The sequence below is a fragment of the Pieris rapae genome, chromosome 3 (genome assembly GCF_905147795.1).
Source record: "Pieris rapae chromosome 3, ilPieRapa1.1, whole genome shotgun sequence".
Classification (NCBI taxonomy): Eukaryota; Metazoa; Arthropoda; class Insecta; order Lepidoptera; family Pieridae; genus Pieris; species Pieris rapae.
This window is the reverse complement of record NC_059511.1, coordinates 8,702,567-8,716,805: the sequence shown is the minus strand read 5'-3', so window position 1 is coordinate 8,716,805 and position 14,239 is coordinate 8,702,567. Positions and strand designations below refer to the sequence as shown.

The following is a 14,239-nucleotide window of genomic DNA, read 5'->3' as shown; positions in this document are numbered from 1 at the left end:
TATTTGTATCACAGGGTTTACAATACAAACAGGTTTACAAGTAAGCCACAAACGTTCTATAAGAAATAAAAATAACAAATCAATTAGGCTTATCACGATGTTATCAAAAATCAGCTAAACATCCCTCAACTTTTGTGATATGTCAAGTAATATCAATGATTGTATTAACCACTGAGCTACATTATTATGAGAAAGTTAACATAAATGTATGTTTCCGCAGTCTTAAATATTTCGCAACCCTTTGTGGTGTCCACTTATGGTATACAAATCCCCTGGAACAATGTATCCTACATTTTCATATAAGCCGTATTTGGGTAGCCCTGTTGGATCATCTAGTCTTGAGTGTTGTTTGTTTTAAGAGTTTTATCTACATTCAAAATACAAGCTTTATACTTTATATTGATATGGTATCAATAGCTTTGTCTTGAATTACATTATCTAACGAGTTTGCATAATGATATTCGTTAAACACTATAACCGAGACTTTTATCACATGATTAATAACTATGCAGTTCATATATAAATACGAATTGATTGTAAAAAAGAAAACTTATTAAAAGGCTTGCAATGGCGAAAAACAGTCGTTGTGTCATGTACCAGAGCAGATGATAACCACTAACCAGTAATACATAATTATAATCATACAAAGTTGGTTTATATTTTAGAATATTGATATAAATCTGTATAAATGAATAGATCAAATACTGTAAGCTACGTATTATTGCTATAAGAAACAGGACAACATATGCGCAATATTTAAGGTAATACAGTGTTATTATAGATTTAAAATTTCCAGGATAATACTGAGATAGGAATATCAAAGAATAAGTAAGATTTGAAACCCCTAGTCTCTCGCGTCTCTTTCGAATCTGAAAGCATCTTGATAGCTTTTATGAGCACATTCAAGTGATTTATGTAAATGTTATACAGCAGATATCCGTGTTTCCTCCGAAAGACATTTCTCCAATGGGATGATTGACACTAAAGTGTTATATTGACATTCACATTATTATATTAGTTTTAAAGTAGATTGATAGAGAACGTTTTCATGCTAAATTTTAATTTGAATTAAGGAATTGTTTTGCTAAGATGGTTCCCGTCTTTTTTAATCGTCGGTATTAATTTTCATAGATAGACAGCAAATTAAGAAAGTACGCGACGAATATCGCCTCAGAAATAAACAAAATATTTATGAAAGTTACTTTTAATTTTTACTTGTATTAAAATAATGATGGAAAAAATTATTTGAATAAAAACGTCTAATTTCAATAGATCTGCTACTAAGAGAAAGCTCGGCAAGAGAAAAAGAAACTAACGCCATCTGTTGACAAGTAGCAAAAAAGACTCTAAAATGTTAACTGAAAAAAGATCTCCTAGTGCCAGCTTCTGCATGTACACATGAAAGATTATATATTAAGTGCTCATTTAAAAAATGCTAGAAAGCCACAAAATATTTAACGGTCATTAACATGATTATAGATAATATGAATAACAATTTATTCTGTTGTACATATGTATGTAATTATATAATTATTATTAGTGTTTTTTATTTTGTGTACTGTTATAATGGAATCGCTAAATAAATAAATACATGGTCAAACTCATACGTCTAATAATTTATACGTATAGTGCTTCTAATATAAAACTATATATTTCGATTATAATTAAAAAATCGATTAATAAATGAAATGCGGTAACATTTAACTTTATTACTTGGATATTACTAAATTAAAAAAATCAAATTGAAAATAAAATAATTATTGGCCATGTATCTGTTTTATAAACATTTTATTGTCTTTTTCAGCTTTTACTATGAGCCGGCAAAAGTTCTTTTTGTTTAGGAGCACGAAATATTGGGATAAATGCAAACTCATTGTCCAATGCAGGTAAAAGCAGATTCAATAAACCGAGTAACAATTCTCGTTTCGCGGTGACAATAAAAACTGCTTGGCTACTTCTCACTAGATGGCAGAACATGTCCGTTAAGTAGGAGCTTTTGCGGGGGGCGGGGTGAAGAGCTTCCTTGTCCGTTCTCCGTAGTACTTCGAAGTGCTAAGCGCTTTGCTTGACAGTCACAACGCAATCGCGCCAAAGAGTGGTCGCGTCACTTAGCGTATTAAACTCGCGTACACGCTATTAATATTTAATAACACAAAACTGTCAACTATCAACCTCATACATATAAATATTATATATAATAAAAAGAACTGTTCTTAATCAAGAAAATGGACTTCAGTGAAGTGAATTGTTATTAAGTTTTAATTTTTGCTTCTTCGGACTTAGTTTCGGAAATGGTGGTATCGACCCACGGGGAGTGTTTATGAGACGTTCTGTAGTGGAAAAAATATCTGTGATAATGAATACTGTTACGGCTGTGCTGTGTGCACTACTGCATCTCAGCTGGGCTATATTTCCTCATGGATCAGACAAGTGTCTTCGAGTGAACGACAGAGGCTCTGAAGGTAGTGCGTTGTGCAAAATACGGACTCTAGAATCAGATGGAACCAGTATTACTACAGTTTCTTCAGACGTGTATCGCCTAGCTATCGAGTGCAATCATCTTTTATTATTCGAAAGCACGCTAAGGGCACATTATTTTAGTTCTGTGGCTGGTCTCACAGAATTGTCAATTAGCAACTGCAAATTACTCCAGATACCGAATAATACGTTCCACGATTTGAAAAAACTTAGAAAACTGAAGATTCGTTCGAAAAACTTTGAGGGGAGTCCTACCAAGAATTTGGAGCTATCTTTAAACTCGTTCAATGGATTATCGGAATTGCAGGCGCTGGATCTCGCTCAAAATAACATAAAGTTTGTTCCTTCCGGCGTATTCTGTTCTCTAGAAAACTTGAGCACTCTGAACTTGACGCACAATAGAATAAGGACTATCGGTCAGATTGGATTTGGCCAAGGATGTGGGTTAAATCTGCTTAACTTGGATTTAAGCCACAATGAAATCAAATCACTGCCTGCCGAGTCTGAACTTTTAAAACTAAGAAGTTTGCAACATTTATATTTACAACACAATAATATAACAGACATATCTAGTGAAGCTTTTGATGGCCTTACGTCAATGAGGGTTTTGAACATATCACACAATCGTTTGTATACCATACCCGAGGGGATTTTTGCAAATGCTCGAGAGCTCAGGGAGATCTATTTGAATGACAACTCCTTGTTTGAACTTGCAAGAGGGATTTTTAATCGCCTTGAACAGCTGATTGTATTGGACTTATCGAGCAATCAACTTACCAGCAATCATGTTGATGATGGAACATTTCTCGGTCTGATTCGTCTAATAGTTTTGAATTTATCTAACAATGCGTTAACGAGAATTGATGGGAAAACTTTCAAAGATTTGTTTGTTCTACAAATATTGAACTTGAAAAACAATTCAATTGGATACATTGAAGACAACGCATTTTTACCTTTATATAACTTACATACATTAAACTTGGCTGAAAATCGGCTTCATACCATTGATGAAAACTTATTTAATGGATTATTTGTTCTTAGCAAATTAACTTTGAATAATAATTTGCTTGTCAATATTGATCGAAAAGCTTTTAAGAACTGCTCGGATCTCAAAGAACTGGATTTAAGCTCAAATCAACTACTAGAAGTCCCTAACGCGTTATGGGAATTGCCTTTCTTAAAGACCTTGGATTTAGGCGAGAATCAAATATCGGACTTCAGGAATGGGTCTTTTAAGAATCTTAACCAATTAACTGGATTACGTCTTATCGATAATCAGATTGGTAATTTGAGCGTCGGTATGTTCTGGGATTTACCAAGCTTGCAAGTGCTGAACATTGCGAAAAATAAAATCCAAGCCATAGAAAGAGGTACATTCACCCGGAATGGCCAATTAGAGGCTATAAGATTGGATGGAAATTTTTTAACAGACATCAACGGTGTATTTTCAACACTTTCCAGCTTGCTGTGGCTTAATTTATCAGAAAATCATCTTGTGTGGTTTGACTATGCGTTCGTTCCTAGCAATTTAAAGTGGTTAGACGTTCATGGTAATTTTATAGAACACTTGGGCAACTATTATAAACTACAAAATGAAATCCACATAAAGACATTAGATGTTAGTCATAATCGTATAGTGGAAATCTCGCCTATGGCAATACCTAACAGTGTAGAATTATTATTTATAAATAATAACTACTTAAATACGATTCACGTGAATACGTTTTTTGATAAGAAGAATTTGACTCGCGTGGATATGTATGCAAATGAACTAGTGCATTTAGAATTAAATAGTTTACGCTTGTTAACAGTACCCGTAAACAGAACGCTACCAGAGTTTTATGTTGGTGGTAATCCGTTTCAGTGTGATTGTACAATGGAGTGGCTTCCTATAATAAATAATATGACCGCTATGAGACAGTATCCGCGAGTGATGGACTTAGAAAATGTTATGTGCAAAATGACAAATACTCGTAGTGGCACCCATATACCACTACCTAATCTTAAGACATCGGACTTTTTGTGTGAGTATGAAACACATTGTTTTGCAATATGTCATTGTTGTGATTACGATGCTTGTGACTGTGAAATGACTTGTCCTCAAAATTGTACCTGCTACCACGATCCATTATGGAATACTAATGTCGTCGATTGTTCAGGGCAATCGTCTCTGGAGATACCTCAAAAAATACCTATGGACGCAACCGAGGTATTTTTGGATGGTAATAATATTAAAGAATTACAAAACCATGTATTTATCGGTAGGCAAAAGATGAGATCTCTGTATGTTAATAATAGTAATGTAGATAGCATACAAAACAGAACTTTTGGAGGACTGACCGCTTTAGAAATATTGCATTTGGGTAATAACAAACTTAAGGAACTTAAAGGCTATGAGTTCCAACAATTAAATAGTTTGAAAGAATTATTTTTGCAAAATAACTTGATAAGTCATATCGCAAACATATCGTTTTTGTCTTTAAAATCCTTAGAAATGTTACGACTAGATGGTAATAGATTAGTAGACTTTGATGTATGGTCTTTTAGTAATAGTCCTCATTTAAAAGCATTGTCATTAGGAAATAATTTGTGGTCTTGCAAATGTAGATTTTTACAAGAACTAACGTCTTATTTAGCTGAAAATGCACAAAAAATTGTAGATATAACTGATGTATGGTGCTGGAATGGTGACGCACGCCCACCTCAGAAAAAAGAGCTTAATTTGAACGGCACTGCCTGCAGCGACTATTACGCTGATAATAACTCAGCTATTGGAAGTATGTTAGTCTCTAATTATGTCCCTATGATGGTATCAACTCTCACTGGTTTTATGTTAATATTATTAGCCCTTGTGGTTCTGTTCCTATTTAGAGATTCACTCCGGGTCTGGTTATACACCAATTGTGGTATTCGAGTATTCGCACTTAACGGGACATTTGAAGAAAGTGAGAAACTTTATGATGCATATGTGTGCTACAGCCCTAAAGACGAAGAATTTGTTGTACAGTCACTGGCAACTGAATTAGAAAATGGAAATCCATCGTACCATCTATGTCTTCATTATAGAGATATACCTCACCATGGCGCACAATACATGCAATGTGCGCCGCCGGTGGTCGAAGCGGCGGAAGCATCTAAACGAGTAATACTGGTGCTAACTAGAAACTTTATGCAAACAGAATGGTCTCGGTACGAATTCCGACAAGGGCTGCACGAAGCACTAAAAGGATGCATTTATAAATTAGTACTAATAGAAGAATGTTCTGTTATTGCGGATGCAATGTGTGACCCCGATTTACGTCCATACCTAAAAACAGGGACGCGCTTGAGATGGGGACAAAAGAGATTTTGGGAGCGACTCAGGTATATAATGCCCGATGCGACGCACCCTCATCACAAAACACGACCGCACAATTATAGAAAAAATATCAATACGTATACTTTAGATTCATCTGTACCTGGTAGTGGGAATAGAACCCTACAATTTCCTAATAAATCGCCTGTAATAAGTGGTCCTGTACAAGATGCTTCTGCCCCTCCTGAGTATAGTACTGAAGTGAGACAGTCTCCCTCAGCCATAAGACAATCGCAGGGAGTAGCATATGGTCCTGATGGAAGACCAATATCAGATCATATTTATTCTTCAATCGATTCTGACTATTCATCTTTGGAACATGGCATGGCGCCGGGAAGAAGACGAGATCATAGACAATGGCCCCCTCCGCCCCCCTTAGTTGATACAAGCAATGCCGTTCAAGCTTACCTAGTCTAGGGTTAACGTCCCCTTCCAGTCATTGTAAATATGTAATTAGATATTTAAACTTTCTGTAAATATTGTAATTATTAGAAGTAAGTGCTAAACCAAAATTTATTTAAGTGATCTTATTATTGCCTATTTGTTATTCTGTGCATAGGTTTCGTAATAAATTTATAAAGACTGCTGTAGCATATTGTAATATTGTAAATAGCAAAACCAAGTGATGATATTACGTGAAATATAATTGCGTTATTTATACATTAAAATAAATTAATGATGATTTATAAAACAGTATTTTATTCACAACCTTGTCGTTTTTATAACTAGGTTAGGTAAATAATAAATTTATACTATTTGAAGACATTACTATATAAAATCGAATATTAAAATAATATCGCAAAAAAGCGAGGAAATACTGCTTAGTAAACTTAGTATAACTGTTTTATTTTACTTATTCATAAATTTTTAGTTATTTTTATTAAATAATGAATGAAGAACTTATTTACTAGGGGTACAATGCCTTCAAGTAATTGTTCAAACCGCATATTTTTAACAAATTACTATTGATTTTTAAATAACGTATTTAACTGTGTCTAATTACGAAGTGCTTTTGATCGTAGTGATTTTAACGTAGAACCATATTTATACTTGAGTTAAATAAAATTATTGGCTGACTAAATAAATATAATACACATTCATATATTTATATCGCTATAAGGTATTTTATATGAATCTATCTGTCCTTCTTTATCGTCCTGAGCTAAAGTAGTGAGTTAAATATAAATATAATATAGGCTGTATGTATACAATAATGCATGCAGCCTGAGGTGGGGCTGTTGTGAAGATAGCTGTGATATGGCTCATTAAAGCATAAATAAAATGATCTCACGATATCATAATAAAATAATCCCATGAATTTATGACAAAAATGGTATTTCAATGCTAAACTGTATGTACCTATCTTATACTGATGAAGATTGCTCATCCAAAAGTGTAGTTAACATAATCCGAAATACAATTTGGCTACGATCCAGTCTCTATCATCCCTCAAAATTGGTATTTATTTACTTCTTAGAAGGTTCATATGACTTCTTCAGCTTTATTAATGTTTATAGATCTATGAAATTGTGTTAAAATGTAGGTAAGCTTACCCTTACTTAATATAATTCGTGTCTAATAGTAAAAGCCATTGCATCGATACACGAACAAATTAATATTCGCATAGTTAAAATTAAATAACAGCATAAACTATACATGGTCATCAGATTAAACCACGTTTTATAAGTAAACCGATAAATTAATTAGTATCAAATCATGTCACAGTTTTTCCACGAAATTTCTTCGTTTCAAATTTCTTGTTACTAAAGCATACCACGGCGATGTCGCAAGTTGTATTATGTAAAAAGTGCGTCAAATCGCGAGCCTCGTCAAGAAAGTGGAACAAAGGGACTTTTTGCTGATCTCCCGTGTTCTCGGCGGTATTACTTCTCAATTGCTTTAATCGGTGATTGATTTTAAGAGGCCTTTAGCTTTGTAATCATTTTGGTGGTCTTTATATTGTTATGTTTACTAGTTTGCGTTGCATTCTGTCTTTGTGTTTCAGTACTTTTCTATGAAACACCGTGTTTACTTACAAACACTGACGAGAATAAACAGCCTATAAATATATTATTCAAGGATTTTATTCTATTTGCTGTGCTTATAGAAATATAAATTAGAATCCAAAAATAAAGCTTACCTTATATTTCTAAACATTAAAAGATATTTCAATTATTAATGTAGAATTATTTTCATAAAACTGTCTCTGCGTTTCGTATAATTCAACTTCATTTTTTTTTCGGAAAATAATTTAGTAGATTTTTTCTGTGATGTAAATTAAAGGATTAGCGATGACATAAACAGGAATAGATACTTTTCTCAACCGGACGCGGTATCCGTTGAGACACGTGACGAGCGTCGACTAGTCGGCTAAGCTTGCTTATTATTCTGTACCAAACCTTTTTATGGCCTGACTAACAATGAAGGAATATGACTGTTATGTCTAATTGTGAACTTTTGTTTTTTAAATTCAAACTTGTTGTACTCGTACTATATAGGACTATAGATTTTTCATGTCAATCAGAGATACACAATAATAATATACGTATAACTAACCTTAAAATATAATAACTTAAATATATTATTAAACGAAGTCCCTCTAGGCAAGGTTCCGAAGATACTGGTGTTCCCTCTTTGAATAGCTAGACTTAATCTTTGTTCGAGGTGTTGTCGAGTTACCTTTATGATATTTCCCTAAAAGCCTTATAGCGCTAGGACCCCACGGACCAAGGGTCTCGACACCGCATGGGACAAAATCATATTCGGAACCAAGAAGTTGCCGTTAAAGAAGCCTGTAAGTTATACTACGTATAAAGTGTGATAAGGATAATATTCATCATCTATTTTAGGCTTATAATAATATTATGATTTTTGGGTTAGAAATGTTTTTTTGAATTGTTAAATTATAAAGTATTTTAATACAACGTTTTATATATTCTAGATACTAAAATATAGATAGATAAAAGACTCGACGTTTTAAAATTTCAGTGCAAACACATAGTTCAGAAAGAATCAATACATAGTCAAATAATTTAAAAGTAATAAAAACTTTTCATCCTTTTTAGATAGTAAGGGATTGTTAAAACAATTTGAATTGTATTAAAAACAGTAAGTAGTAACAAGACACAATGCTGTGATTTTTTCGTCTCAAATAATTTAAAAGCTAAACACGTGTCGAACCAATTTTGACATCTGCTTCTTCGTGAGTCGCCGCGAATTGATTTTTTGCGTTGATAAAACAAAATTAAGATGGCTGCCACCATATGTATTAGATGTTGGGACTTACAAATAAAATTGTAATAAATAAATCTTTCTTTTCCAGTTAATCTTAACGAAAAATGTTCACAGGATAAGGTTGGAATTTTTTGAGTTCTACGAATTTTGAGTTACCATTGATACATGGTAAATTCATAAATAATTCTAATAATACCAATAAATAAATGTGTAGTTTTTACGAGGACTAACTAGTAATATTTCCATAAAGAATCTATATGTCTACCAAGGTCAATGACCCACTCAAAGTTCTCATTACAAATTTCCTTTTACGAAATACTCTTAAGTAAAACGAATCCTTGCAATCTCCAATTAAACAAGCGTTAATAAAGTCGGTTTGTTTAGCCAATCATTAATTTTCAGTGCGACAGGCAATTTCAAATGTTTGCAATAAATTACGAATGTCGAAGTTTGTCCACCAAAGCAAATAAAGCGGTGCACTGAGAACGGTAGAAAGTGTCAATTATTCACAACTAGTTATAAACGTATAACATGGAAATAACATGTTGTTTAAGAGTCTTAGTGCGATGGTTAAAAAGCGATTCTTAGGCGTCTTGTAAGTGTTGCGTAGAATCTTATCAGTTTTAGGAGACACAATGCATCAAGCATTGTTTATATAAAATAAACAAAATCTTTTAAACTTGTTCTTATCTTATTTCTCTTTTTACTAGATTATTATTTCTCGCTTTTACGGCAAGGTGTGAATGGTTGCATAGCCTGAATATCTTATACGTATTGCGTGGATAGATTTCTGTAATCAGCACAATTTGAATAACTTAGGTCGATGCGAGAATTTTATGGGATAGTGGAAAACGAGCCAGTGAGCGACTTTGAATAAAATCACACACGTCATAATCGTCACCCATCAACCTCCAAGCCGGCAACTAGCTGGTATGCTTTTTTCCTAACGAATATGGTATGCTTTTTTCTTGAAAGCTCGTAAGTGGGATCAATTTGCAAATACCTTTACTAGCAGCTGATTCCACAAAGAGGTGGTCAAGGTTGAATGTCGAATTCTTATTCAATATAGTCTGTACAACCATCAGAGCACTCCTCATAATAAATACGGTAAGAGATGCTGACGGAACAAATCGCAAAACGAAAGAACAAAGCCTATCGGAAATACTGCGACAACCTCTTTCGGCTTCTTCGGTAAATCAAATATAATATAAATAATTTTTCACTTACCTATAGTTTGCCAAACAAACTTTTTATCTGTAGAATATTAGTACAGATGTATGGATATACATAGTACTAATTCGAACCTTCGATTGCATTTACTTAGAACTACGATTGCACAGAAAATCGGTAAGCCATTGTTAACTCAATGCTAATGATGTTAATCTAAATGCATTTACGCCTGCACAGTAAATCCTATTTTTGGTATCTTTACAATTTGTTTCTCACTTAGCTTTTATACAGTTTTCTTTAAACAGTCCAAAAGTTGGTTATTGAAGAGATGTCTAAATTAATTATTAATTATAAAATTACTCAGATTTAGATATACATTCAATTCCTTTTCGCTTGAGTCTTCATTAGGATATAGACATTAATTTAAACCACATTTAAAATATTTTTTTATAGAAAAAAATAGGCATTTATCGAAACCCACATAAAAATTGTTTCAACAGCTATATTGTAAAGTCCGAATTGGGTTTTGGTGCTTTAATTATTAAGCACAGTATTAAAATCTACTATTTTAAATTAAATCATGGCTCAGAAGTTGTTTGGATTGTTGTATGATTATTATACAAATCGTGTTACCAAAAGGTTATTATGTTCAGTTTAAATTGTTTTAACTTAATCACCTATCTATAGAGACACTGCAAAGTCTGTGGCCTCATTTGAAGTTTATGGATGTTTGGATACAATAAAACTTTCTATTATATTTAAATTACGATTGTCTGCTCCGATTTCCTTAAATTACTTCAATTTTTTGCGGTACATTTATGATGATTTTGAGACACTTTCTATTACATTAGTTCGCGTGTGCTACAGTATGTTTTTGTGCACAATTTTTAAGGCTTTCTCTCTGCGGTTGAAATTAAACGATTTGACCACTAATGTTAAGTCATTCGCATTACCTTTTAGATTTAAAATACATAAAAGATAATCTTTCGTTTGATTCATATATAGCTATTGACATATAAATTCGGTGCGACTAAATTGAAATAAATGGCTGGGGCAACATAGCAAAACTTCTATGTTGACGTTTCCTAAGATCTGTCCATTCCAAAACGTATTGAAATTATTTTATATTTTAATTATAATAAACTAATATTATAATAATTACATAAGGAAACTAAATATTAAAATGTATTATTGAATTTCATAAAAGTTAATAGTTTATTTACATAATGACTATGGAGAAAAAAAATAAGTATTGTGTTATCGATACGCTTTTCATGACACAGCAAATGTGTTAAAATAGTCACGTGACCAGGTTACATACACACACATGCAATTTTGGGAAGTTCATATTAAAATATCGGATCACGCCTGCTGCAACGTACTTTTTGAGGCTCTATGGCCGTCATTGCAAGACCCATAATATTATCTACATTTATGTGTGCCTCATATTTAGTATAATAATTATATTAGGATATGAAAACCATGCCGATCAAGCATCAAAGCGCGTTGGTGGGATGTAGATGAATCTAAATAACACAAAAGCTCTTTGAAGCTCAATCATATAATAAGCTCAATAAGCATAATCAAATTACATTAAATTTTTACTCCACTACATCCGAGTCATTGCGCGTAAAAGCAGTAATAGCATGACGGTCATCTTCCCATTACTTTCTAGTCTTACAATTTTATACTTTCATTAAGTAATTGTGTGACCTGACGTTCACTTAAAGAATTCTCAGCTATTCAATCATAAAGAAATTCGTATGTAGTTTTGTAAATTAGCGAGAGGTTTGAGGAAATGTGAAAACAATAGTGTATTAACAATAGAAATTGTCTTTTAATGTGGAAATAACTCATTTGCGATGTATGTACCAATCGGTATGCGTAAGTAATGTTACAGCTAGGGCCAGTCTGGGCCCTAGCTGTCAATAGTCTAATCAATCTACTAGGCAAGTAGGTGATCAGCCTGCTGACACATGCCATCGACTTTTTGGGTCTAAGACAAGTTGGTTTCCTCACAGTGGTTTCCTTAACTTATAACGTAGTCTACTGGTGCACATCCGAAGATCGAAACAACGACCTCTGGGATGAGAGTCGTTTGCTGAAGCCACTAGTCCAACATTGCTTCCACTAATACCAATCAGCATTCTATATATGCAATAATGGACTTACAAGTCAGATTCTGCCACACGAAGAATTTAACCTAGCTGGTATGCTTCGTATATCGCATATGATTGCGAACCATATTTTTAATATTTGTTTTATTTCAAACACTATGTTTGGGTTTGGAATATCAGGTCTTAGGAAATAATTTGGGATAAACTTAATACTATAATAATCAATTTTATTCGCCTCTTCACAATATTGTATTTCACGGGTTTTCATTATGTAGACAATGATCATCTTTGTGAAAGGCTGGTGCCTATAATAGGATTATCGAAGTCCTGTAGTAATAGGTCACTTGTCTTCCATAGCGGACGGACATAGAAGATATAGGTACAAAAACATTACCGCATATTATGACTAAACCACAGTAATAAGCAAAATAAGACTAAAGTATGAGTGGTTGTCTAACAGTGTGTGCATTACACTCAACCTTTTAAGTCAACAATGATGCTAGGAATATAATTAATAATTATTTATTTATAGAACAGAAACGTTACAATGGTATACATATATGTTTCCTTCACTGTACATATGTTGTATATACGGGGTTAAAACGCACCTCAGTGTTGAGAGTCGTAAATATATGTACTAACAACAATACATTATCTAACCCACATTAATATTGGTTGTAACATAGTATTGACAGTCGCTAATGTGCGAATCGTAATAATATCACCAGACAAACAGCACATAATACACAATATCCGCAATGACAGTACGAGCATTTCCGGCGAGGAAATTGAATTCATGATAGTTTGATTAAATGCTATATTGTATTTACCTATAGTTTATTACTTGAATAACAGATATTGGTAAGTAATCGGAAACAACTGTTTACGACGTCGGTATTTGGCGAATTCGTTTCAATGAAGACTTTATAAGATCCTTAACTTCGCCTCAAGGCCACCGATTGGAAAACCTCATAATCGCATAGTTCACGCCCTGGTAACAAGAGAAAACGATTTAGACATAGGCTGCGTTGGGATGAAGTTGCCAAGGACCTCGAAACATGAGGTGTTCGAAGTTGGACACAAGAGTGTCCATGGGCGGTTATATAAAAAAATAAGCACAAGTTAGTTTGGGATGAAATATCCTTGCTCACACAAGGGGATGTTCAATTGTACAGCCATTGATGGTGATGATGATAATGACAGCGTAAATTTTAATACTGTAATCTATCCTCCGTTGGTACTTTTCCGCGAATATTCTTTGGATACACAGAATAGGTAGTCCATCAAAGGTCACATATCTATCATAGAGTGAAAAATTCGGAAATTCTGCTTCATTCGTTATGAAGGTACAGGATGATACAGGACAATTATTGAAGATATACACATGAATTTTCGTAATTTTTGTAAATTCCTTTGTACAAAGTACCTGTTTTTTATTTGTCTATATCTAGTTTTATAACGAAATTTGATACATTTCACGGATTTTATCGCGTCACGGCTTTAAAACTATTGAGTCATTGGAAAGTATGTTTGTTAAGCCGCTTCACAGATCATGGTTCATTTGAAATTAATGCTATGATCGAATAGTAATTATGTAATAAAATTGTTTGTATTTTTTTCTTCTAGGCTATAATTTTTATTATATTCTCTCTGTGGATCGATGTGGATAAATAATAATTGACTACTATGGATTACTATCCTTGCCTTCGTCAAAGTTAGTTTGGGGATTCAAAAATAAACAGAATTTATTATTTCATATTTAGTTTAATAGTAACAAAAAACAAAGAACATACTATTGTTGAGGCCGACTTTAAGCCTAATATTACATAAATACCTAACAGAATACATTTTCTTTTAAAACATTTTTAAGTAAGAAAATGGTGCT

The 14,239-nt window shown here is 33.1% G+C and overlaps 1 protein-coding gene across 1 annotated transcript; it reads left to right on the top strand.

The window, feature by feature from the left end:
• The first annotated feature begins 2,086 nt into the window (after nucleotides 1-2,086).
• LOC111003378 (toll-like receptor 7) lies at nucleotides 2,087-6,508 on the top strand. The gene has a single exon (XM_022273835.2). The coding sequence runs from the start codon at nucleotides 2,321-2,323 to the stop codon at nucleotides 6,248-6,250; it is 3,930 nt and encodes a 1,309-aa protein (XP_022129527.2). The 5' UTR covers nucleotides 2,087-2,320; the 3' UTR covers nucleotides 6,251-6,508.
• Nucleotides 6,509-14,239: the final 7,731 nt, after the last annotated feature.

Excerpts from the sequence above, each read along its gene's own strand:
- LOC111003378 (XM_022273835.2), top strand. The coding sequence starts at position 2,321 with ATGAGACGTTCTGTAGTGGAAAAAATATCTGTGATAATGAATACTGTT.